The sequence below is a fragment of the Callithrix jacchus genome, chromosome 14, assembly GCF_049354715.1.
Source record: "Callithrix jacchus isolate 240 chromosome 14, calJac240_pri, whole genome shotgun sequence".
Classification (NCBI taxonomy): domain Eukaryota; kingdom Metazoa; phylum Chordata; class Mammalia; order Primates; family Cebidae; genus Callithrix; species Callithrix jacchus.
This window is the reverse complement of record NC_133515.1, coordinates 44,555,417-44,579,703: the sequence shown is the minus strand read 5'-3', so window position 1 is coordinate 44,579,703 and position 24,287 is coordinate 44,555,417. Positions and strand designations below refer to the sequence as shown.

Below are 24,287 nucleotides of genomic sequence, written 5' to 3'. Positions count from 1 at the left end.
CAGCCTTTCACATTCAACTTTTCTGTGTCCCTGTGTTTTAGATGTCTTCTATATTTGTTGTGATTATTACTAATGTACTTGGATTTCTTTTCTAAATTCCATTTTTTCCTCTTCACTTTGGAAACGCTATTATCTAGTTATAATCTACTTTTCATAAGTTTAAATATGCATATTTAACTTCACAAAGTCAGAAGTTATCTTTATCCTCTTGCCACATCATAAAAACAGCCTTCTATTTTAACTCTGCTCAACTACTCTCGTAACAATACCATTTTAGTTCACTATGGAGTTTTAGAGCTCCTAAAATATTATTAGTTTCAGACAGTTTAGATTTACCCTCATTTAAAAGTGTTTTGTTTTGCTCACCATTCTTTTTTATTTATTGCTTTATTTTGACACAGAGTCTTGCTCTGTCACCCAGGCTGGAGTGCAGTGGCACAATCTCAGCTCATTGCAACCGCTGCCTCCCGGGTTCAAGCAATTCTCCTGCCTTAGCGTCCTGAGAAGCTGGAATTATAGGCACACACCACCATGCCCGGCTAATTTTTTTTGTATTTTTTGTAGAAAAGGGGTTTCACCCTCTTGGTCAGGCTGGTCTCAAACCCCTGACCTTGTGATCCACCTGCCTCAGCCTCCCAAAGTGCTGGGATTATAGGCATGAACCACCATGCCTGGCCTCTTTTTTACTTTTTAAAGAGATAGGATCTTGCTATGTTGCTCAGACTGGAGTGCAGTGGCTATTCATAGACACAATCATAGTGCACTACAGCCTTGAACTCCTGGGCTCAGGTGATCCTCCTGCCTCTGCCTCCTGAGTAACGGAGACTACAGGTACGTGCCACCACACCCAGCCACCATTCATTATGTGTATCTAAGCCTTTGTGGGATCGTTTTCCATCACCTTAGCATTCATCCTTGGAAGATCCTTTAGTGAGAAACCCAGGTTTTATTCATCAGATAACACATTTTCCATCGGTCTTCAAATTCAGTTTCATTAATTATTTCTTCAACACTTTGAAATAAAATAATTCCGTTGTCCTTGTTTCCACTGTTGCAGTTGGGAAATGAGCTGTCAGTCTAATTATTAACTTTTTATTTTTTTAATTTTGAGATCGAGTCTCACTCTGTCACCCAGGCTGCAGTGCAGTGGTGCAATCTTGGCTCACTGCAACCTCTGCCTTCTGGGTTCAAGCAATTCTCCTGCCTCAGCCTCCTGAGTAGTTGGGATTACAGGCACCATGCCTGGCTAATTTTTTTGTATTTTAGTAGAGACAGAGTTTCACCATGTCAGGCTGATCTTGAACTCCTGACCTGAAATGATCCACCCACCTCAGCCTCCCAAAGTGCTGGGATTGCAGGCGTGAGCCACCACACCTGGCCTAATTATTGGCATTTTGTGGGTAATCATCTCTCTCTGGCTGTTTTTTAGATCTCTTCATCTTTTGTGTTCTTTAGTTTCAAAATAATGTGTCTAAGAATGCAATTTCCTTTAATCAGCTTAAAATTTGTGAAGCACTCTAAATTCTAGGATTTGCCTTTAATCTGGTCTAGAATATTCTCTAAAAAGTCAAGAAGCTTTGACTTTTAACTTCTCATTTTCTATCACTCTCTATAGTAAATGCTGCATTCTGGATTATTTCTTCAGACCTAGGTTTTTGTTCACTAATTCTCTTTTCAACTGGGTCTAATCTGTTTATCCATTATAATTCAAATTGTGGTATTTCATTTTTAGTCCTTCCTGAGATCTGACTTGTCATCTTTATTGTCTTATTCCTTTGTCATACATTTGATTCCACTTATTGCTTCTGATACAGTCGGCCCTTTATATCCATGAGTTCTGCATCCATCAACTCAAACAACCATGGATCCAAAATATTTGTTTAAAAAAATATATAAAATTACAATTTAAAAATGATACCAATTTTAAAATACAATATAACAACTATTTACACACCTGAGTAGCTGGGTGTGTACTCAGAACAGCCCAATACAATGGGGTATTCAACTTTTGTATTGGGCTGTTCTGTTTTGTTTAGAGACAGGGTCTTGTTCTGTCATCCAGGCTGGAGTGCAATGACACGATCATAGCTCACTGCAACCTTGAACTCCTAAGCTCAAAACAATTCTCCTGTCCCAGCCTCCTGAGTAGGTAGGACTACAGGCGCATGCCACCATGCCTGGCTAATTTTTTTTTCTAGAGATGGTGCCTCATTTTGTTGCCCAGGATAGTCTCAAACTCCTGGCATCAAGCAATCCTCCTGCCTCAGCCTCCCAAAGCACTGGGATTGCAGATGTGAGCCACCATGCCTCGTTGTATTTGGTACTATAAGTAATCTAGAGATTGTTGAGATGGAAATACAGCTTCCCTTCTTTTCTCTCTGAAGGTTTGCTGAAATGAGCTGATGATAGTTTAACAAAAGAAAAGGCATACAAATTTCACATGTGGACAAAGGAGTCCCACAAATATGAGAGTCAAAGCAGGGACATATGGCTGAAATTCAAACACCCTCTTTATAAGGAAGAAGAAAATGGGGTCGGGAGCTGTAGGCAATTTTGGAAAGTTGTAAATAATTTTAAGGGGAAATGACTCAACCTGGGAGGGAGACATTATCTTATAAATGATTCTCTTAGAAAACTCATTATGATCAACAAATTACAGGAGGGGTGGAACTACACTGTGAACAAAGGTTGCCTTATGCAAATAGCCTTGCAGGTCAACTCTCAGAGCTGCTCTCAAAATAGATGAAAAGTCTATCTGGGCATGGTGACAACTTTTAGTCTCTCTTCTCCAGTGGTTGGTTTAATCTTTCCTGGTTATTTGATAAGATTCCTAGAAAGCAGGGCCTTAAGACAATTGCATTTCTTTGGAAAGTCGTTTCCTTAGTTAGATAAAGAGATTCTAAAGAGTGCCTCTTCTTTCGAGAGGGGGTTTGAGGGAAAGAAGTAAGAGAAGGTTAGAAAGTTCTTGGTTCTGAGGCAGCTACTAGGCCTTCCAATTTCTTTTAATTCAAAGTGGTTAGCATGCCAAAGCACCATACTTTGGGATATTGTTCTCTGCACCCCAACAAGATGACTTAAAGTATACAGGAGGATGTACATAGCTTATATGCAAATACAACACTATTTCATATAAGGAATTTGAACATCCATGAATTTGGGTATCCATAGGAGATCCTGGAACCATGTATACTGAAGGATGACTCAGTACAAAAATTGTACCTAAGTCAGGGCACGGTGGTTCACAACTGCAACCCCAGCACTTTGGGAGGCCAAGGCAGGTAGATCACATGAGGTCAGGAGCTTGAGACCAGCCTGGCCAACATAGCAAAATCCCATCTCTACTAAAAATACAAAAATTAGCCGGGCATGGTGGTGTGTGCCTGTAATCCCAGCTACTCAGGAGGTTGAGACAGGAGAAACAGTTGAGCCCGGGAGGCAAAGTTTGCAGGGAGCTGAGGTTGCATCATTGCACTCCAGCCTGGATGACAAAAGCAAGACTATCTCAAAAAAAAAAAAAAAAAAGATACAAAACTTAGCTGGGCATGGTGGCAGGTGCCTGTAATCCCAGCTACTCATGAGGCTGAGGTAAGAGAATCACTTGAACCTGGGAGGCGGAGGTTGCAGTGAGCCAAGATCATGCCATTGCACTCCAGCCTGGGTGACAAGAGCAAAACTCTACCATAAAAAAAAAATTGTACCTAAAATGTTTGCAGTCTTATAGCAAATTCGATTCTATCATTTGTAATAGCTTATCTCTCATGTGTACGATTTTGGATTTTGACCTTTTATCTCTTGGAATACTTACGGGAATGCCTTTAGGCTTGTGTTTAAAGTACATTCCTCCAGAGAGGATTTGGGTTTGCTTTTGCCAAATGCATGGGGGCAATATCAACTCGGGATCGCTATAAAATAAATTCCCAGTTTGAGGCTTTTCAGTTCATACAGGCAGGGCAAACTTCTACATAAAACCTGCACAGTAAGTAGATGTGGTAAGGAATTCTCATGGAAGACTTCTCCCATTCACCACTATCAAGGCTGAAGACTGCAGTTTTCCTTATCATGTCCATCTCTGACATGTTTTATTTCCTGATTTACTCTCTTGCCAATATTATTTTCTACTTTGCACAGACTTCCCACCTGTCTCCAGTCCATGTCTACTTCCTGTCCCCATATGCTGTCTGTTAAAATGCAAAGATCTGGTCTCTAAGAGCAGATGTCCCCGCCAGTGTAAACAGCAGCTGCAGTACTTGTTACTTCTCTAACTAGTGTTTTCTTACTTTTTGCTTCTGAGAATTTCTTGACAACTCACCTATGTGATTAAAGGGAGGAATTTTTTTCTTTTACATTTTTATCCATCACTGTTTTCTGTTCTGGGAACTTCCATAGGTTGGCTAGCCTACCGTATTGCCAGAAATTTCCCATACATACGACCCCCAGCTTACATACAAGAATGGGAGAGGTAGGGAGGTTTCTCAATCTTACTAACAGAGAGAAGCAGCAAAAAGTTCTGGAAAAAAAAAAAAAATCACCATTACTTAGGTGCTGGATGACATCAAAGAGAACATAAAATGGGTAATGAAAAATGTATGCATTAATATGTACAATATACATATTTGTATATACCTAGGTATATATTTATATAAGCTATGGACACTTGACAAAGGCCTTAGTAGCAATGCATAATTCTCCTTCCCTATTTGGTATATACACATTTATGTCTACTAATCAATTTTTCCTCTTACCCCTTCCAATTACTCTAACACTACAGTAATCCTTATCTACAGTTTCACTTTCCATGGCTTCAGTTACCAGCAGTCACTACAGTCTGAAAATATTAAATAGGAAATTTTAGATGTTGTTCAACTCATAAGTTTTGAGTCAGGGTCTCACTCCATCACCCAGGCTGGAGTGCTGTAATGCAATCATGGCTCACTGCAGCCTTCAATTCCTGGACTCAAGCAATCCTCCTGCCTTAGCCTCCTGAGTAGCTGGGACTACAGGTACATACCACCACACCTGATTTTTTCCTTTCTGTAGAGATGTTTGCCCAGGCTGGTCTTAAACTCCTGGCCTCATGCAACTTTCCCATCTTGGTCTCCCAAAGTGTAGATTACAAGCATGAGCAATCATGCCTGGCTTCAATTAAGTTTTAGATTGCATGCCATCTGAGTAGCATGATGAAACCTTGAGCTATCCCACCCAGGACATGAATCACCCCTATGTCCAGTGTCTCTACCCATTATACACTACCTGCCCATTAATCACTTAGTAGCTATCTCAGTTATCAGATTTTTCAAAAACCAGTATAAACAGTGATCGGTACCATCTGCAGTTTCAGGTATCCATTGGGGTTCTTGGAATATATCCCCTGTGGACAAGAGGGGATGTCTGTATATAAGATTTTTATATCAAGGGAGGTTGTAATTAAGCAAGAGGAATAGTATCACACAGAAATGGATAGAATAATTTGTGAAACTTCTGATCTCCTCGGGAAGAGTGTGTGACTTCATTTCAACAGGAATAGCTGCTGCCTGACAGGCAGAATCATGATATTCTTTCTCTTTGGAAATTTAAACATGAGTTCAAGGGTGAGTATAGATGTATATCACAAAGGGTGAAATGTGCTGGACAGTGTCTGCTGAATATTCTGTACTATCCCCACCCTTCTGCTGGATACTTGTCCACAGAGATCAAATTAGATTTCACATCTGAGTACCATTTATATACAATCTGAAAAGGAAAGAGAAGCAGGAGTATTCCCCAGTGGTAAATGCAATGAGGTTAACAGGCATCAGACAGCTGGTAAGCCCAATTTTCATGTAAATCCCTTCCTACGGAAATGACAACAGTGATTTCTGATTTCTTGACCAAACTCTAATTCAGCAGATAAAGGCACTAAAAATAATAATAAGGAATAGAAATGCTATTTGAAGTATAACTTAGGTTATTAAGTATTCTATTAAGCAACTACTGTGGTGAAATCATTGTGCCCAGGCAGTAATGTGTATGTCATTTAGACAGAGTCCATTTTCCCCCAAGTACTGCTCATGGACCAGTGGACCAGTGGACCAGTGTCCCCACTACACTGGACAGCACAAGGTAGATAGGAGAATTGCAAAAGGTGGCTATTACATTTTGTGAATGTAGTAATTCTTAATGATCCAAGTTTTGAGGCATCCTATTTGGGCAAAAGCCACGCCATGATTAGATTCTTTAATTTTAAAAATAGTAAAATTGACCGGGCACAGTGGTTCATGCCTGTAATCCCAGCACTGTGGGAGGCCGAGGCAGAGGGATCACATGAGCCGAGTTGGGGGACCAGCCTGGATAACATGGTGAGACCCTGTCCCTACAAAAAAAAAAAAAAAATTAGCTGTGTGTACTGGAGCACACCTGTGGTCCCAACAACTTGGAAGGCTGAGGTGGGAGGATAGCTTGAGCCTAGAAAGTCAGGGCTGCAGTGAGCTATGATCATGCCACTGCCTTCCAGCCTGGGTAACAGGGAGAGACCCTTTCTCAAAATTGTAATAATTTTTTAAAAATCAGCCCTATCCTCTGATAGAAGTAGGAATGCACGAACTATACAAATCTGTCCCTGCTGAGAAAACAAAAATAATTTAAATTCCAAGTATTATGTCAGCAAAGTCAATTCTGTATTCAGAGGCAGGCATATTTTCCCCACTTCAAGCACCAAAAAAAGACTACATATATGAAAAATTTCCTAAATTAATTTTTTTCAAATAAATGCTCTAAACTTCAGTAACACCACATGGGTCCAAGTTAACAACCAAGAACAATAGACAGAAATCCTACAAAGATTCCCGATAGTGCCTAGATTTCTACGGAGCAGCAATAAAAGTAAATTAATAAGATAAATATTGGATTTACATTTTATCCAAAGGATAAATACAAAATTAAGAGAGTTCAAATTCAAAGCAAATATACTTTAAATTTCAAAACAATTCTACATATAAAGTACAATAGGAAAAAAACCAAAAGCCCTCATAAATTAGAGTGGCTAGACACATTCAAGTCTAGCAGAAACTCAGAATTTAATGCAATGCTATGTCTCTTGCCTACACACTAAAGCCTTCATTGTCTCAGATATCTTCCATCTCCTTATGCACATTACTGGACGACAATCATGAATGGAGCTTTTTAATGAACTTGCCATATAGTAAAACACCAATGACAGATTCTACACTGGAATGAGAACAATGTCACCTAAAAGGGAGCTATTGGCAGAAATAAAAACTAGTGTACTGATAACATCTAGACCTCTGTAGATGTTTAGAGTACTGTACAATCTTAAATTATTGGATACCAACCTTTGAGTCTCACAAATAAGAATGTACTAGTTAACAACCAAGGAGTTATACCCAGTTCACAATACTGTTTCCTTCACTTGCCCTTTAGGTATAATGGATCTGGAATTCTCAGTGAGTGTTACATGCTTTGGGAATTATGGCAATTTTCCTTTCATGAGCTCCCTATACTTATTTCCATTTCAAAACATACTAAACTAAGTGAGAGGCAAAAATTAACTCCTAAAGATCCAAAGGGTACACAATACCTGTCAAATTTGATATGTCTGGGCAGGGTGCAGTGGTTCGCGTCTGTAATCCCAGCACTTTGGAAGGCCAAGGTGGGCAGATGACTTGAGGTGACGAGTTTGAGACCAGCCTAGCCAACATGGTGAAACCCCATCTCTACTAAAAATACAAAAATTAGCTGTGCATGGTGGTGGGCACCTGTAATCCCAGTTACTTGGGAGGCTGAAACATGAGAATCACTTGAACCTGGAAGGCAGAGGTTGCAGTGAGCTGATATCATGCCACTGCACCCCAGTCTGGGTGACAGAGCAAGACTCCACCTCAAGAAAAAAAACTGGCAGGCCTGTGAGTTCCATTATAATAACTTATTTCACGGCTGTTCTTTGGACTGTTGGATGCTTCTAAATTCTTCAGCAAACTGCAGAAATTAAAAGCATATTAAAATATGCCAATTGTTTTCATCCTGATAAGCAAAATATTTTTTATTTTATACATAGGGAAGCCAACTGATAAATGAATGGGGAGGAAATAACTCTAATTCCATCCAGACAGGATTTCTCTAATTGCTTATAAGCTCCCTATTTGGATTTGAGTCCGTATTTTCAGTTACACATCTATACTTCATATTCAAAACCTCCTAAAGTATAAAAGGGAAGTATGGCTACATAAAAACATTCTCTATGAGAAAATACCTAAGTAAACCCTGAAATTTGAGACAACGAATTATGTTAATATGAAGTTCACAAATGTGCCTTTTCAGCCTTGGAAATAATCTGTTGTATTCATGCTAACCAAAAAATTATAATAAAATTATTATATATACACTACCCGGAAGGGGTCAGCTGATTAAATAACTTACAGCCTAAAACTTTTCTGTATACTCTCACAAGATTAAGTCTGTAACTCCAGGATGCTTGTTAAGCTACTAAAGCTCCTACATCATCTTTTTAAAAAATGAAGGAAAACTATTAATCTTCAATTAATGAGAGAAACTTAACGTTTATTTTTTTCTCTCATCCAAACAAGTTAAAGAATTTACTTTTCTCTAAATGCAACTTCAATGAAAAGCAGCTGCTTAATTTTTAGGGAAATCATGTATTGGCTTTTAGTAAGCACTCAGTAAGTTCTTACTGAGAGCCAAGTGGGGAGAATTTAAAGAAAACCTCACTAGAAGTAAAGCTGAATTTTATGTCAAAAATGTAGGCTTTGGAAAAAATGACACACATTGGTGGGGCGGCCTTAGGTTCTGCTGCAGAAGAAGACAGAGGTAGAGGCAAAGGAGAGAGAGACACAGAGACCAAAGACTGGGCTGATCTACAAGCAGACAAAACAGCACATCTATCAATTCAAATCACCCTGCCATAACTGTCTCCTGAAAAACAAAGCAAGTGCTATAACCACTAGGGATAGACTCTAGCTTGCTATTCATAAAAGGATTCTGTAAGGGAATCTTTGCTCTATAATTAAGAGTGCCAGATATTACAGAAACTTTAGATTATCCTTCTTTTGCAACTATCAATTCACTTAAAAATTTTAATCATTGCGTATCCTGTAAACTTCCTATAAACAACATATTATTGCAAAATATTTAAAAAGATGTGAAAAAATATCTGTGGAGTGTGGTACAGAAAGGGCAGAGTCTTTGTTTTATCTAGTGATTCTTTCCCGAACCGAGAAGTTGGGGTAAAGACGTGGCTTTTTTGGTAATATTTAGGCAGTGATTTCTTATTCTTAAAATCAACAGTAACGAATAAAGTTTTGACATCAGAAATATTCACAACTAAAGTAGACACTGACTACATTCTTAGTACAATACAATTTTTAACATGACTACAAATGTATAGACACTTCAAATACTAGCGAATTGTCTCAAAATGAAATTCTAAGCAAGTTTTTGGTAATTTATTCATAGTTCAGGCTTAGTCACTGGACTTAACAAGACATGAGGAAGAAATGACCAACTGGCTCAGTAAAGTAAATATTCATTTCAAAAACACAAAACTGAAACAAAGCAAAGATGATTCTAAAATTTCCACCTCACAAGAAGTGTAATTTAAACAAATACCAAAAGCTTTATTTAAGCAAAAACACATTCAACCACAGAACATTCAAAAATCTAACAGAATCATTTCTACATTCATTCTGAAAACAGTATAGTAAGAAAGGTAATTTGAGAATTTCCAAAGATGTTCTTGCTAGCCATTATTTATGGTATACTACATAACATTTTGATATCAAGCTATTACAGACTTAAAAGTTAATATGGCATAATTATACAATCATGCTTTCACTATGATTTTTAACCCCGGATATTACTGGTTTGAAGCTAATATTATCAGTCTTATTGGTTGTCACTGTCACACATCTGAAGATATGTTTAAATTCATCAAGTTAGGAAGATATCAAAATATTAACAATCTTTTTAAGTACAGTGAGAAAAAAAGTGATTTAAATGTTAACGTTTCTAAACTTGGGACTCTAACAGTACAAACAAAGTAATCTGAAACCTGTTTCCATGGGTAAAACACTCTGCCAGGTATTCTTGTACACAAAATTTACTAAATATGTAAATATCATAAAATGAAAATATCACACTCCTTTCCATTTCTTCAGCCTTCACAAATTAAATGTGAACTATAATCCTTTTCAATAATACTTTTCAATGGCATTGTGCTTCTTTAGAAAAATCACTTACATTGTAGCATACGATAGTTAAACATTAATTATTTTATTGCTATGGTATATCCTAATTTTTTAAAAAAAGAGAAAAAAAATCCACCCAAATAACTTTTTTAAATGCTAAATCAAACATCTCATTTGGTTTTCTTTCTTTGAAGAATAATAGAAATAAATGTCAGGGGAGTATTACTAAGGAGCCAAAAAAAAAAAAAAAAGACTCCTGTCCTCCCATCCTCAGAACTCAGGACAAGACATCTGTATTCAAAAAGATAAAACAATCTCATCTCAGAAACTACCTTCTATGAAACCTAACACAGAAAATCTGTATTAGCTCTCTTAACCAACAGCCCCATCTGCACATCACCAAACGTCAGTTCCCTTTGGGTAGCAGTAATGCTTGTTTTTCATCTTTGCATATTAAGGACTGTTTTGACAGATTTATGGGTCATTTACAGCTCACTTCGCAAATACCTTTCACTTCTTACGAACACAATATATCCCCGAACATGGATCACTATTCAAGTAAACAAAATCACTCACTCACAGCACTTTAACAACCCACCTCCACTCCATCTTCCCGTTATCTCACCCAGTGCCTTTCAGTGAACCTAGTCTTTGCTAGTGATGAGCCAGTAAGGGGAGAAATACTGCTTTAAAGATGATGTAATTTTCAATGCCTGCCACAGTGACTTGCCCATAATAGGTATTAATACTTGTTGACATAGTTATAATAACCTAAAAATAGCTAACATTAATTTTTCTCTTTATGTTTTATTCCTATGGCATCGAATTTTTTTAAAAAAAAGACTGAAAAACTGATTGTAATCTAATAATCATTTACTGGGCCACATGCTAAATGACAGACATGTTCCCCTGCCTAAAAAGGGCTCAGAGGGTAAGGATCTCTCCCTTATATCTGAGTGAATTAAAACTTTAAATGTATTACAAGAAAAACTTTGTATATGAAGAACTTACGTAGAGTATCTTTTTTGAAAAATCAGATTTTCTTACTCTGTATTACACTGGTTTTAACTGGGCAAGCTCACTTAGTGGTTTGCCTCATTACAATGTCCCTTTTGTGTTAAGAATTAATTTATAAAAGCATTTAAAAATCACTACATCAAATAGGACAGAGAGTAAGAAGACGGGAGAGAGAGGAGAAACTATGTTTCTTGTTTTGAGTAAGGAGGGTCTCCCTCTGTCACTCAAGCTGGAGCACAGTGGCACAATCACAGCTCACTGCAGCCTCCAGCTCCCATGCTCAAGTGATCCTCCCATGTAAGTATCCCAAATTGCTGGGACTACAGGTGCAAGCCACCAGGTATAGTCACCTTTTAAAAAAAATTTTTTGTAGAGACCAGATATCACCATGTTGCCCAGGCTGTTCTCAAACTCTTGGGCTTAAGTGATCCTCCCACCTAGGCCTCCCAAAGTACAGGCTGGTATTACAGGCTGAACCACTGCACCCAGCAGAGAATCCATGGTTGTTTGGAAAATAACACTTCTTTGTTCTTAATTTTGGTTTTTGATATTCAGTTTAGAACTTACCCTAGCTTTCAGTATGTTGTGTATGTAAACATGTGCTTTAAAGAAAGACACACACAGAGGGAGAGACAGAGATTGTGCACACTAATGATTGATTTCACTTATTAGTTTTAACTTAGAATGCTGAATCAAACTTTAAACTATAAGAAATGCTACAGGCTGGGCACGGTGGCTCATGCCTGTATCGCAGTACTTTGGGAGGCCAAGGCGGGTGGATCACTGAGGTCAGGAGTTTGAGACCAGCCTGGCCAACATGGTGAAACCCCATCTCTACTAAAAAACACAAAATTAACCAGGTGTGGTAATACACACCTTTTTAACCTCTACTACTCAGGAAACTGAGACAGAAGAATTGCTTGAACCCAGGAGGCAGAGGTTGCAGCGAGCCAAAACTGCAACACGGCCCTTCAGCCTGGGTGACACAGTGAGACTGTCTCAAAAAAAAAAAAAAAAAAAAGAAAAAGAAATGCTATAAACCCAGACAAATAATATTTGTTAATACACCAAACAGAAGAAATGACACTATACGCACATTTAAACTAGCTGACTTACACAAAATAATCTTAGAAACAATTAAAGTAGATTAATATAGCTATAATAGCTACATATACGTAATGTAAATAGTGACTCTATTTTATTCTTAAAAAGATCAGGTTTCTAGTAACCACCTATGAAAGTCCATCCAAATTACCTCAAAATACACCAAATCTTTCTCTAACCCTAACACACAAGCAGAAATCTATGATTCTCTGGCAACAGCAATAGCTATTAGAAAATCTTAACCTCACCGAGAAGTTCAAACACCAAAAAACAAAAAGGAAAAGACTTAGCTTACTTAACTAATTGTGCTAAATAGTTCACCTTCACAATTTAAAAGTAAAAACCTTTGAAAAAGAAGGACAACCAAAAACAAACACACTCTCCTATAGCCCCAAAGATCTGGTCAGAAAAGCTCCATGAAGAAATTATTACTCACGATTTTGGGGGTATCAAATAACAACATTCTACTTTAAATATTTTAATCTAAATTGTCAACTTCCATTTCTGATACCTACAAGCTGAACATACCCCAGTATCACTCTATTTATATCTTCTTTATTCCTAAGTATATTTCAGGAGGAGAACACAGAAAATATAGAGAAAAAATACCTAGGATGTAATACGAAATTGGGTGCCTATCAATGTAAAGCATACATACCTTTTTCTGAGCCTAGCCTACCACATATACTTACAGTGAAATGATGAGGTCAACGACTTGCACATCTTCCAAACAATTGCAAATAACTTCCAAACTGGCACTAAGGGACTAGTTTTATGCAACAATGCAGTGAAGGAAAGTTAAAATTAACTATAGGAAATTCTTTCTTGTGACAAAGTTGAAAAGAATACTGAATATATCAATATTAATTTAATAGCAGCTCTCTGTTGTGATTTTAAAGAACAAGATAAAATTATGTCATTCAGAAGTCATTTTAAAAATAAAAGACTACAGATACAAGGAAATAAAAATCAGTTTTAGGAGATGAAAACAAAAGTAGGAGAATACCCAACATGTACATATCTCATCTTCAAATTTTAAATCATACTGTCAATTGTCCAAAGCAGCTCAAATTTAAAGTTTGTGCTATAAAACTGTGCAAATATGTTAAGGATTGGAGATCACCAATGCGCTACTATAATATTTTGCTTCCTAAATTTCCTCCACCTATAGGTAACAGACAACAAGTCTGAGAAACTAAGGCTAACCAAACTTAGATATAAATCCTACCAAGAAAATTTTTCAGTTTTAAGTTTTAGAGTTTGATTTAAAAACAAAACAAATTTCAAAATAAATCACATATTCTCTTTATAACTTCACAAAACCTTCCCTAACTGTCCAAATATGAGCATACACTGCCATTGGCTTTAGATATTACAATTAAATGCATTACTCTCATTGGTCTGAATGAAGTATGGTGAAACAAGTACCAATTATTTTAGAAACATACTGTCTTCTCAGTTTGAAGTGGAGGGTCCAGAAATGCAATGCCCAGCATTCTTTAAAGAAAATAATGGCTAAAATCTTTCTGATACAAATTCCAATATAGATTCCATTATTCAAAGTCCTCCACAAATTACTGGAAAAATATAAGAGGTACCTTCACAAAAATCACATATCGAGTGGAATAATTATAACTGATATATAAATAAGGATTTACTAAAAAAGGCTTCAAGGGATGATATTTTAAATCAAGGTTTTAAATACAAAAGGTGTCTTGTGTTGCTTAATCGTACAGAGTTTTGTACATTTTGTATATTCTTCACTCTACAGTCACAGATTTGGCAAGATTCCGTGGAAAATCAACCTGCAAAAAAAAAAAAAAAAATAGCAAGATTTGAGAGATCATACAGACTGGGGAAGGGGGTGGTTGCGATAAGCAAATTATTTTTGTTTATAAAAACAGAAAACAGTATATTCATTAACCATCTTTATTATAGACTACAAATAATTAGATTAGAAAACATAATCATATAATGGTCCTGAAGAAAACTGAAATTGGTTAGGAAAAAGCATTCTAAAGGTGCCAGTTCACACAGAAAGAGGTACTGTGGTCCCCTACAGAAGTACTAGCCCTCATAAGGGACACTAAAAACAAAAACACAGTGTTCTGGTTGCCACAATGACTGAGAAACCAGGAATGCTAAAAAGTCTCCAATGTGTGGGAAAGTTCCAAACAACAAAGAATTGTCCTGCCAAATGCCAACAGCTGCCCTATTGAGTGACACGGGGTTACAGTAAAAAAACGGGTGGAGATTCCTCAAGGTGACTCACAATCTTGGAGGTGAACCCCAAGGTATCTTCAAGTTCTATGGGTAAGATAATGTTGTGATGTAACCTACAAATTGGGTCATGAAAATTTAACAGGTGACAGATACGAATTTGATAGATTTCTCAAACACTACTGTTAAAAATTTAGGAGAAAAAAATCAGAATGTATCCAAGTAAAAACATCCCAAGATTTCTGCAGTGGTAGATGACTTACATCGTAGCCTCTCAGCACAGCAAGGTGGAAAGCCAGTAACTGTAAAGGGATCACGCTGAGAATGCCTTGCAAGCAGTCCACCGAGTGGGGCACCTTGATCGTTCTTTTTGTGTTCTTAATGGTCTCAGTATCCTCCTTATCACAAATTACCACAGGGCGCCCCTAGGAAAGAAAATCACACACATACACAACACCACTGGTTGGCAAAGGTAGGGCTATAGCTTATGAATGTGCAAAAATTGCACTGCGTAATCCATATGAAGCCTGACTGACAGACTTCTTTAAATTCCTATGTAGTAAATCTGATTGTTAGTACTTACAGTCAAGGAAACAGAAGCTTTATGGGATCCAGCAATTTTTTTAAACTCGTGCAACTAAGAAATACCAGGCTTAGTACTTGAATGCAGGTTTGCCTAACTTCAAACCTCAAGCTCATTAGTACTACATTGTGCTTAGGGAATATCATCTTTTGGAATTTATATATAAAGCCAACTGATCTGAAGAAAACTCAGTAATATTAAAATAAAACCTAGATGTTAGATTTCCCCTTAAATATATCATGTGTATTTTTTTGTTTTGTTTTTTTCAATTTTAATTTTTTTTTTTTTTTTTGAGACATAGTCTCGATCACCAGGCTGGAGTGCAGTGGCACAATCCTGGCTCACTGCAACTTCCATTTTCTGGTTTCAAGCAATTCTCCTACCTCAGCCTCCCCAGTAGCTGGGACTACAGGCATGCACCACCATGCCCAGCTAATTTTTTGATTTTTAGTAGAGATGCGTTTTCACCATGTTGACCAAGGTGGTCTCAATCCTTTGACCTCATGATCCGCTTGCCTCAGCCTCCCAAAGTGCTGGGATTACAGGCGTGAGCTACTGCACCCAGACTTTTTTCAATTTTATTTACTTTTTTAGAGATAGGGTCTCACTACTTTACCTAGGGTATACTCAAACTCCTGGGCTCAAGTGATCCTCCTGCCTCAGTCCACAGAGTAGCTGGGACTACGGTTACGTGCCACTGCACCCAGCTGAAACATATATTTAAACATATTTTAAAATACATTTTGAAATGTTTTAGAAGTATTAAATTAAAAGGGAGCAGCATATGTTAACCGAAAGAAGATAGGATGTAGAAACCAAGACCTCAGTTCTGGTTTGGTTCTGCCCAGTATGAGATCTACGACCTTGGTCTTCTGAAAACTCTAAGTATCTGGGCTGGACATGGCAGTTCACACCTATAATCCTAGCACTTTGGGAGGCTGAGGTGGGTGGATCACTTGAGGTCAGGAGTTTGAGACCATCCTGGCCAACATGAAACCCCATCTCTACTAAAAATACAAAATTAGCCAGGCATGGTGGTATTCACCTGTAATCCCAGCTACTTGGGAGGCTGAGGCGAAGAATCACTTGAACCCAGAAGGCGGAGCTTGCAGTGAGCCAAAATTGTACCACTGCACTCCAGGCTGGGCAATAGAGCAAGCTCTGTCTCAAAAAAAAAAAAAAAAAAAAAAAAAAACCCCTCCAAGTATCTGATTCCTCACACTCACACGTAAATATCAAAGGCTGTATTATAAAGTAAATGAGTTTAACACATGTAAACATGTTTTGCAAGTCATTCAAATAAGCGAGCATAACTGCCCTCTTTGATCCCCAAGGTGTACTCACAGTCCCCCGAATTACCTGCCGAGCAACCACTTGCTGAAGAGCATTCTGACACTTGGCATAAGTGTGATCTCTCATGATGATCATGATCACAGGCATCAACTTATCCACCAAAGCCAGAGGGCCATGTTTCAATTCACCAGCAAGGATGCCTTCAGAGTGCATGTAAGTAATTTCTTTGATTTTCTAATAGGAAAGAACCAGATTTGTCTTCAGCCCACTTTTCAAAAATCCATCTTTAAGTAAATATTATACAAAGCATCTGATATGTCAAGCCACTGTCTATTTATCCAAAGGTATTAAAGGACCACTGACCTATAAATGTATCTAACAAGTTAATAGATCACTATTTCTATAAGATCAACAAGTAATTGGAAGTTGTAAAGCTCTACAAGGACTTTTTAAAGATTTTAGATTATCATGAACATATTCATATTTCTTGGTAACTCTTCTCCCTCTTGCTTCACGTTTAACCTCAATTAAAAGAACTTTTTTTGGCCAGGCGTGGTGGCTCACACCTGTAATCCCAACACTTTGGGAGGCCAAGGTGGGTAGATCACAAGGTCAGGAAATTGAGACTATCCTGGCTAACACAGTGAAACCCCATCTCTACTAAAAATTTAAAAGAAATTAGCTGGGCGTGGTGACATGCACCTGCAGTCCCAACTACTTGGGAGGCTGAGGCAGGAGAATCACTTGAACCCAGGAAGCAGAGGTTGCAGTGAGCCGAGATTGCGCCACTGCACTCTGGTTAACAGAGTGAGACTCTGTCTCAAAAAAAAAAATTCTGAGATGCAGTCTCACTCTGTCACCCAGGCTGGAGCACAATGGTATAATCTTGGCTCACTGCAACCTCTGCCTCCTAGGTTCAAGTGATCCTCCTGCCTCAGTTTCCCAAGTAGCTGGGATTACAGGCATATGCTACCACATCCAGCTAATTTTTTTGTATTATTAGTAGAGATGGGGTTTCACCATGTTGGCCAGGCTGGTCTCGAACTCCTGACTTCAAGTGATCCACCTGCCACATCCTCCCAAAGTGCTGGGATTATAGACATGAATTGCTGTGTCCAGCCTGACCCCAATTAATTTAAATTTTTTATCTAGAGAACTTAATCTTTATTCATATTTAAACAAATTAACTGAAATTACCTGCTAAATCCAAGTTTATCATGCTAAAATGTACTCTTTCTGATTTTCACTTCTGGTTTTTTGTTTTTTGGGTTTTTGTTGTTTGTTTGTTTGTTTGTTTTGAGATGGAGTTTTGCTCTTGTTACCCAGGCTGGAGTGCAATGGCGCAATCTTGGCCACCGCAACCGCCACCTCCTGGGTTCAGGCAATTCTCCTGCCTCGGCCTCCTGATTTTCACTTCTGAACAGAGCTCTCTGTTGTACTTTTTTAAAGTAAACATACCACAATGCATAAATACAGAAGCACTTTTAAAAGTTCTACCTATTTCATTCATTTAATGTAAAAGTATATTATGTGCCAGTTCTGCAAGTTAATGGACTAATATTAATTAGAACTGAGAAAACTTACCAGTGCCCCTTCAAGACAAGTAGCATAATGATAGCCTCGTCCCATTATCAGAACTGATTTCTGATGATAAAGTTCTGTTGCTAGTTTCTGAATTTCGTCATCCATGCTCAGTACTTCCTTAATCAAATCTAAGAATATTAGCAAAAAAGGAAAATAAACCAAACAAATAAAATAACAATATGTTGGTAGCAACCAACAAAAAACCAGTGTTTCTATTCTTCTGTGCTATCAGTGTGGGGTTTTTTTTCAATAACTAGAACAAAAGTAGAAAGATCTTACTGACTAAATAGCTACAAGCCACAGCTTGAGAATTTTACCTATTACCACTCCCTTAGAAAACAAAAGTATAATATGTGAATATCTTTGTACCAGGCAGCCGTTTCAATCCAAGCATGATCTCTTTGCGTCTTTCTTGCATGGAGATCCTATCATCACACATCATAAGGGCGAACATCACAAGGGATACAAACTGGCTAGTATAAGCCTGAAACATCACAAAAAAAAAAGCAGGAGAATTAGTTGCAGTTACATCTTAAGAATTTAGAACGTTTGATTTTAAAAAGCTGAAAATAAAATTCCCATTGGTTTTATAGTATACATTATCCATCTTTTAAAACTACATTAGGGCCGAGCATGGTAGCTCACATATGTAATCTCAGCACTTTGGGAGGCCAGGGTGGGTGTATTGCTTAAGCTTAGGTGTTCAAGACTAGCCTGGGCAACATGATGAAACCCCGTTTCTACAAAAAAAAAAAAAATACAAAAATTATCTGGGTGTGGTGGTTTTGAAACCACATCTGTGGTTTCAGCTACTCAGGAGGATCACTTGAGCCCAGGAGGCAGAGGTTGCAGTGAGCCAGGATCGTATTACTGCACTGCAGCCTGGGACAGAGGGAGACCCTGTCTCCAAAAAACAAAAATAAAACTAAATATAAAATTAAATAAATAAATCTACCTTAGTAACAGTGAATGAACCAGAACTTGGGAAATCTATCGCTATTCTCCTTTTCTGAATCTTGAACAAATGACTTAACCTTTATTTCTTAGATACAAAAGCAAAACACCTTATAATCCATTGAATGCTTATAAAATTCCTAATACCCCTAAGAAAGGAAGGAAAAGATGAGTTGAGCAAATCAGTATGTGTCTAACCAAATTTAGTTTTTGGTTTAAATCAAAAGGCAAGTGCTTGAAAAACTCTCCTTGGGGTACTCACACTGGTATTGTTGGATTTTTTTAATTGCTCTTTGATTTTTACCTTTGCCTATTGCCTGTTCCTCACATCCAGTCTTATTTTTTAAGTTTATCATAAAAAAAAAGAAAGTTCAATTGTAGAGAAGTAGAAATAATAATCTATCTGTTAATAAAAATAATTACGTTAATAATATGCTATTAATAACATTTATGAATACTGCCTTATAGTTTTTACTGTTTTAATTTTCTTTACATAGTTAAGAAAATCAGTTATTAGCAGGTACAATTTTAGAACTTGCTTTCACTCCTAAGTAATAGTACAAGTGTATTCCCAAGACTGAACTCTGTCAAGTTACATCATAAGCTTGAGTAGTTTTCATCTCTTTAGGCCTCAGACACCCCATCTGTTAAATGCACAGGACACACTTATAAGATTAACATGAGAATTAAATGAGACAAACGTAAAACATTCAGTTCTGCATAATGCCTGATATATAGGCTCAAAATGTACTATAAATGTTATGGATGACAGATTGAACTAAAAGACAATTATTTCCTTAGGATGCAAAATTGTACGTATTTTAAAATTCACAGTCCAACTGCCAAGACTGTTTTCATTCTTTGTGAATGTGAGATGTGCCTGTTTCATTGCATACTATAATACTGAGAATTATCTTTTTATCAAACTTACCATTTTGACTGCTGGACAATGAACCTTCACTACTATACCATACATATATTGAATCCTAAAACTAAGCTTTTGTCCCCATGTTTGTTGGCCATTTATATTTTCTCTTTTGACAACTTTGTTGTTCCTCACCTGTTTTTCAACTCGAGTTTGCTTTTTTTAAATTGGTTTTAAGAAGGTAGTTATTGCTATGTTTTTAAAATATTTTTTCGGCATGAACTTACCTTTTATATTGATTTACACTGGTGCTGATTGACATAATTTTTTAGCTTTATGTAATACTTTTAGACTCAGATAATCCTTCCACATCCTAACATAAGCTAAGTATTACTAAATTTTCTTACTTCTGTTGTTTTCGTTATTCCTTTTTTCTTTTATAAACATTTTCCCTTTAGTCTGTTTGAAATTAATTTCAGTGCAAGTTGCAGGAACACTAATTCTGTCCTGAGGTACGTCATTTCTTTACAAAACAATCTTTTCATTTAAAAATATGGTATTTTCATCAATTTGTGCTAGGAATTTAGTGCTATTTACCTCTATTTATCACTTTGACCACACATTCTAAATTTTTATCCCTATTATTTATTGTGTACTTTTTTCTATTAAGTCTTTCTCAATGGTAGTTCTGATATTTTTTTAATCCAATAGTTATTTAGAAAAACATTTTTATGTTTCAGACAGTTGAGGCTTTTATTTATATCTCTTTTATGAAAATAGTAACTTATTGTGCTGTTGTCGGTTATGGCAGATATAATTTTAACTTTAGGAAATTTATTCTGAGGGTGTGTGTGCATGTGCATGGATTATATGCTGAATTTCTATTACTCCTCTCTTGATAAGGGACTACTCCATTAGTGAATATTTTCCTGTCATGATGTGGATGAGACTCCCTCTATAATAAAATCAGTCTGGTAACTGCCTATCATCCCAATCATTAAATGAGACTCCCTATTTCCTCCTGCTGGACTTCCCAGCTTCCAGCTGCTCACATGGTCCTCCACAACAGCCTCCATGTACACTTATTATATTCCACCAGCAGACTGGAATCTTTTCCCATAGCACTAAAGTGAATTTGGAGTCCCCTGCCTCCAAGACTAATGAGCACATCTATATTCTAAATTCCAGTCTCTTCTAGTCTACTTCTTCCTACTGTGGTTTACTTTTCAATAAATCAATTAATCACAAAATATACTACCAGGTCAGAGGTATCTTGGAGCCCTGGGATACTTACACTGTTTCCAATCCAAATTGATCAGATAATGATTATTCCAGTTCCTCTAGCTCATAACTAAAAATGTTATTCTACAAACTAGTATTTATTTGTTTGAACTAAACATCTAAACACTAGTTTTTAAGTACAACTATTAAACAGAGCAACTTTAATGCATATGTTTTTCCATTGCATTGCTATTACACTTTAATTTGTAATTTCAATTTTATATTTTTAAATACATACCAGGAAACCAATTATGAGGAAAAATAAGCTATATTCTACATTTAGCATCTACTGAGATTTGAAAAGGTTTACCAGGAAAATGCTGACTCTGAAATTTTAAACTTGGTTTTTCTTTTTGTTCAGCCAAAAACAAAGTTACATTTTAATTTTTTTAATCAACAAAAGTCAGCACTGCGTTGAAATCCTAAACACCTGCAATAACATATAAAAGTTGCTGAACCTAACATTTATACCCATCAATTCCTCCAGAAGTATCGAAATGTCTATGGTCTGACACTATGAGAAACTCAGTAAGATCCTTCTAATCCTGACGGTTTTTCAGGCAAAGTTGAGAATTTATAAGCAAGATCATAGAATTTTTCTGCTAGCTCCATCACTGGGCCCAGGGATTGGGATCAGTAACTGGCTGGGCACAGTGGCTCACGCCTGTAATCCCAGCACTTTGGGTGGCCAAGGCAAGTGGATCATGAGGTCAGGATTTCAAGACCAGCCTGGCCAACATGGTGAAACCCCATCTCTACTGAAAATATAAATGGGCATGGTGGCAGGCACGTGTAATCCCAGCTATTCAGGAGGCTGAGGCAGGAGAAACTGAAACCAGAAGGCAGAGGTTACAGTGAGCTGAGGTCACACCACTACAACAACCCTGGGCACCCAGCCTGGGCAACAAAAGCGAAACTCCACCTCAAAAAAAAAAAAAAGAGCAAAACTCTGTCTCAAAACAAAAAGTTAATCATAATAATCAACTTCGTTCGATACCCACTAACATAAAAACTTATATTTGCCACCTGGAACTGTCTATGACTAAATAACTCAAAATTTATTAAAAGTAACTAAGCCTAAAATGTCTAAGACAATTAAATAAAATTACTTTAGAATCCAAGAAAAATAAAATAATACTAAATTGCCATATTTATCAAATTTTTCAAGAGTCATTTTCTCAAATCTGTACTAAAAAGATGCTAATTTTTCTTATACAGGTGGTAACCATTGGGGGTAACTGGGTGAAGAATATGTAAGACTTCTCTGTACTATCTTTGCAACTTCCTATATAGGTATTTCAAAATAAAAAGTTGTTTTTTTTTTTTAAGAAAACAAAGGACTTGCAGAAAGAAAGAACTACTGATACAAATCTCAAAAACTTCAGGCTGGGCTGGTCCAATAGCAGTGGGTCATCAGAACTCATTAACATTAGCATTACTAAAGTTGGTATACAAAACCCCACTGCTAAATTTAACTGGCTTTATTTAAAAAAAAAAAAAAACTTCAGGCTTAATGAAAAAGCTAGAATACAAAATGTGTTATATAAATTACATTTACAAGAATTTTCTGGAAGGTGCCACAATACAGTAGGAGAAAACAGTAGTTCCTGAGTGTGAGGCTGGACGGTAGGAGTGAGGATTGACCGTAAAGAAACACAAAGGAATATTTCAGGATCATCTTCTATAACTGGATTGTGATAACTGTTGCAAAGCCAAATAAATTCACTACAACTGTACACATAAAATTGGTGAATATGCTATGGTAGAAGCTAGATGGTGGGTATACCAATGTTAATGTAAAATTTTTATTTTTTAAGACTGGGTCTCGCTCTATCATCTAGGCTACAGTGTGGTGTGTGATCGTAGCTCACTGCAGCTTCAAACTCCTGAGCCCAAGGGCTCCTCCTGCCTCAGCCTCCTAAGTAGCTAGGCCTACAGGTACACACCACCATGCCCTGCTAATTTTTGCATTTTTTATAGAAATGAGGTCTCACTATGTTGCCCAGGCTAGTCTCGAACTCTTGGCCTCAAGTGATCCTCTCACTTCAGTCTCCCCAAGTGCCAGGATAACAGGTATGGGCCATTGCACCCAGCCTGTATGTAAAAATTTTTAAACTCTGCTATATATTTGAAAATCATCATCATAAAATGTTGAGGCAAATTAAAGTTCTCATAAACAAAGGAATGAGAAATGTAAAATATATATAGTTTCCTTGGCAGCTCACAATTCCAGAAAAATTTTATGAGAAGGTTAAGTCAATGGCATCCATCCAATCAAACAATCGCATATCCCACATACTTGAAGCCCTTGTTTCACAATCTGTTATAAATAAAAAGGCTCTGGGATTCCAGTCTCCCAATCAAAGCCATCTGGACACTGCTTCAAAAAATCTATTAAGTGCTACTAAAGGTGGCTGGTCATTAATTCAGCCACAGGATAGAAACAAGCACAAACATGTAACATGTTTTAATTACTATATGGAGAAAATTCAGGTTTCAGCACTCTATAAATTATAGTGTTAGTAACATCAAAATACCCAAGAAATAAATATCTCACTCAAGAGTTTTTTTATGCTGGACTCATGCCTATAATCCCAGCACTTTGGGAGGCCGAGGCAGGCAGATCGTTTGAGCCCAGGAGTTCCAGACTGGCAGAGGCAACATGGTAAAACTCCGTCTCTATAAAAAATACAAAAATTAGCCAGGCATGGGTGGTAGGCTGCAACTCTAGTCCCAGCTACAGAGGCGGTGGAGGTGGGAGGATCACCTGAACCGAGGAAGGCCCAGGCTGCAGTAAGTCATGATGATTGTACCACCGCACTTCTGCACTTTATCTACCATGGAAGAGAGTGAGAGACCCTGTCTCCAAAAAAAAAAAAGGACCAGGTATAGCAGTGGCTCGTGCCTGTAATCCTAGCACTTTGGGAGGTTGAGGCAGGTAGATCACTTGAAGTCAGGAGTTCAAGACCAGCCTGGCCAACATGGTGAAATCTCATCTCTACTAAAAATACAAAAATTAACCAGGCATGGTGGTAGGTGTCTGTAATCCCAGCTATCTGGGAGGCTGAGGTAGGAGAATCGCTTGAATCCAGGAGGTGTGGGTTGCAGTGAGCTGAAATTATACCAATGCACTCCAGCCTGGGCAGCAGAGTGAGACTTCATCTCCCCCACCCCACAAAAAACAGGAAAA

The 24,287-nt window shown here is 37.4% G+C and overlaps 1 protein-coding gene across 4 annotated transcripts in view; it reads right to left on the bottom strand.

The window, feature by feature from the left end:
- Positions 1-9,600: 9,600 nt before the first annotated feature.
- Positions 9,601-24,287, bottom strand: part of GFPT1 (glutamine--fructose-6-phosphate transaminase 1) — a 70,420-nt gene continuing 55,733 nt past the window's right edge. For all 4 annotated transcript variants that reach the window (XM_035272385.3, XM_035272387.3, XM_035272386.3 and 1 more), the window contains 5 exons: positions 18,367-18,481; positions 17,998-18,125; positions 16,480-16,647; positions 14,801-14,962; positions 9,601-14,122 (listed from right to left, as the gene is read on the bottom strand). In XM_035272385.3, the coding sequence (XP_035128276.1) occupies positions 14,078-14,122; positions 14,801-14,962; positions 16,480-16,647; positions 17,998-18,125; positions 18,367-18,481 (618 nt within the window). In that variant the 3' untranslated portion in view covers positions 9,601-14,077. The remainder of the gene's footprint in view (positions 14,123-14,800; positions 14,963-16,479; positions 16,648-17,997; positions 18,126-18,366; positions 18,482-24,287) is intronic.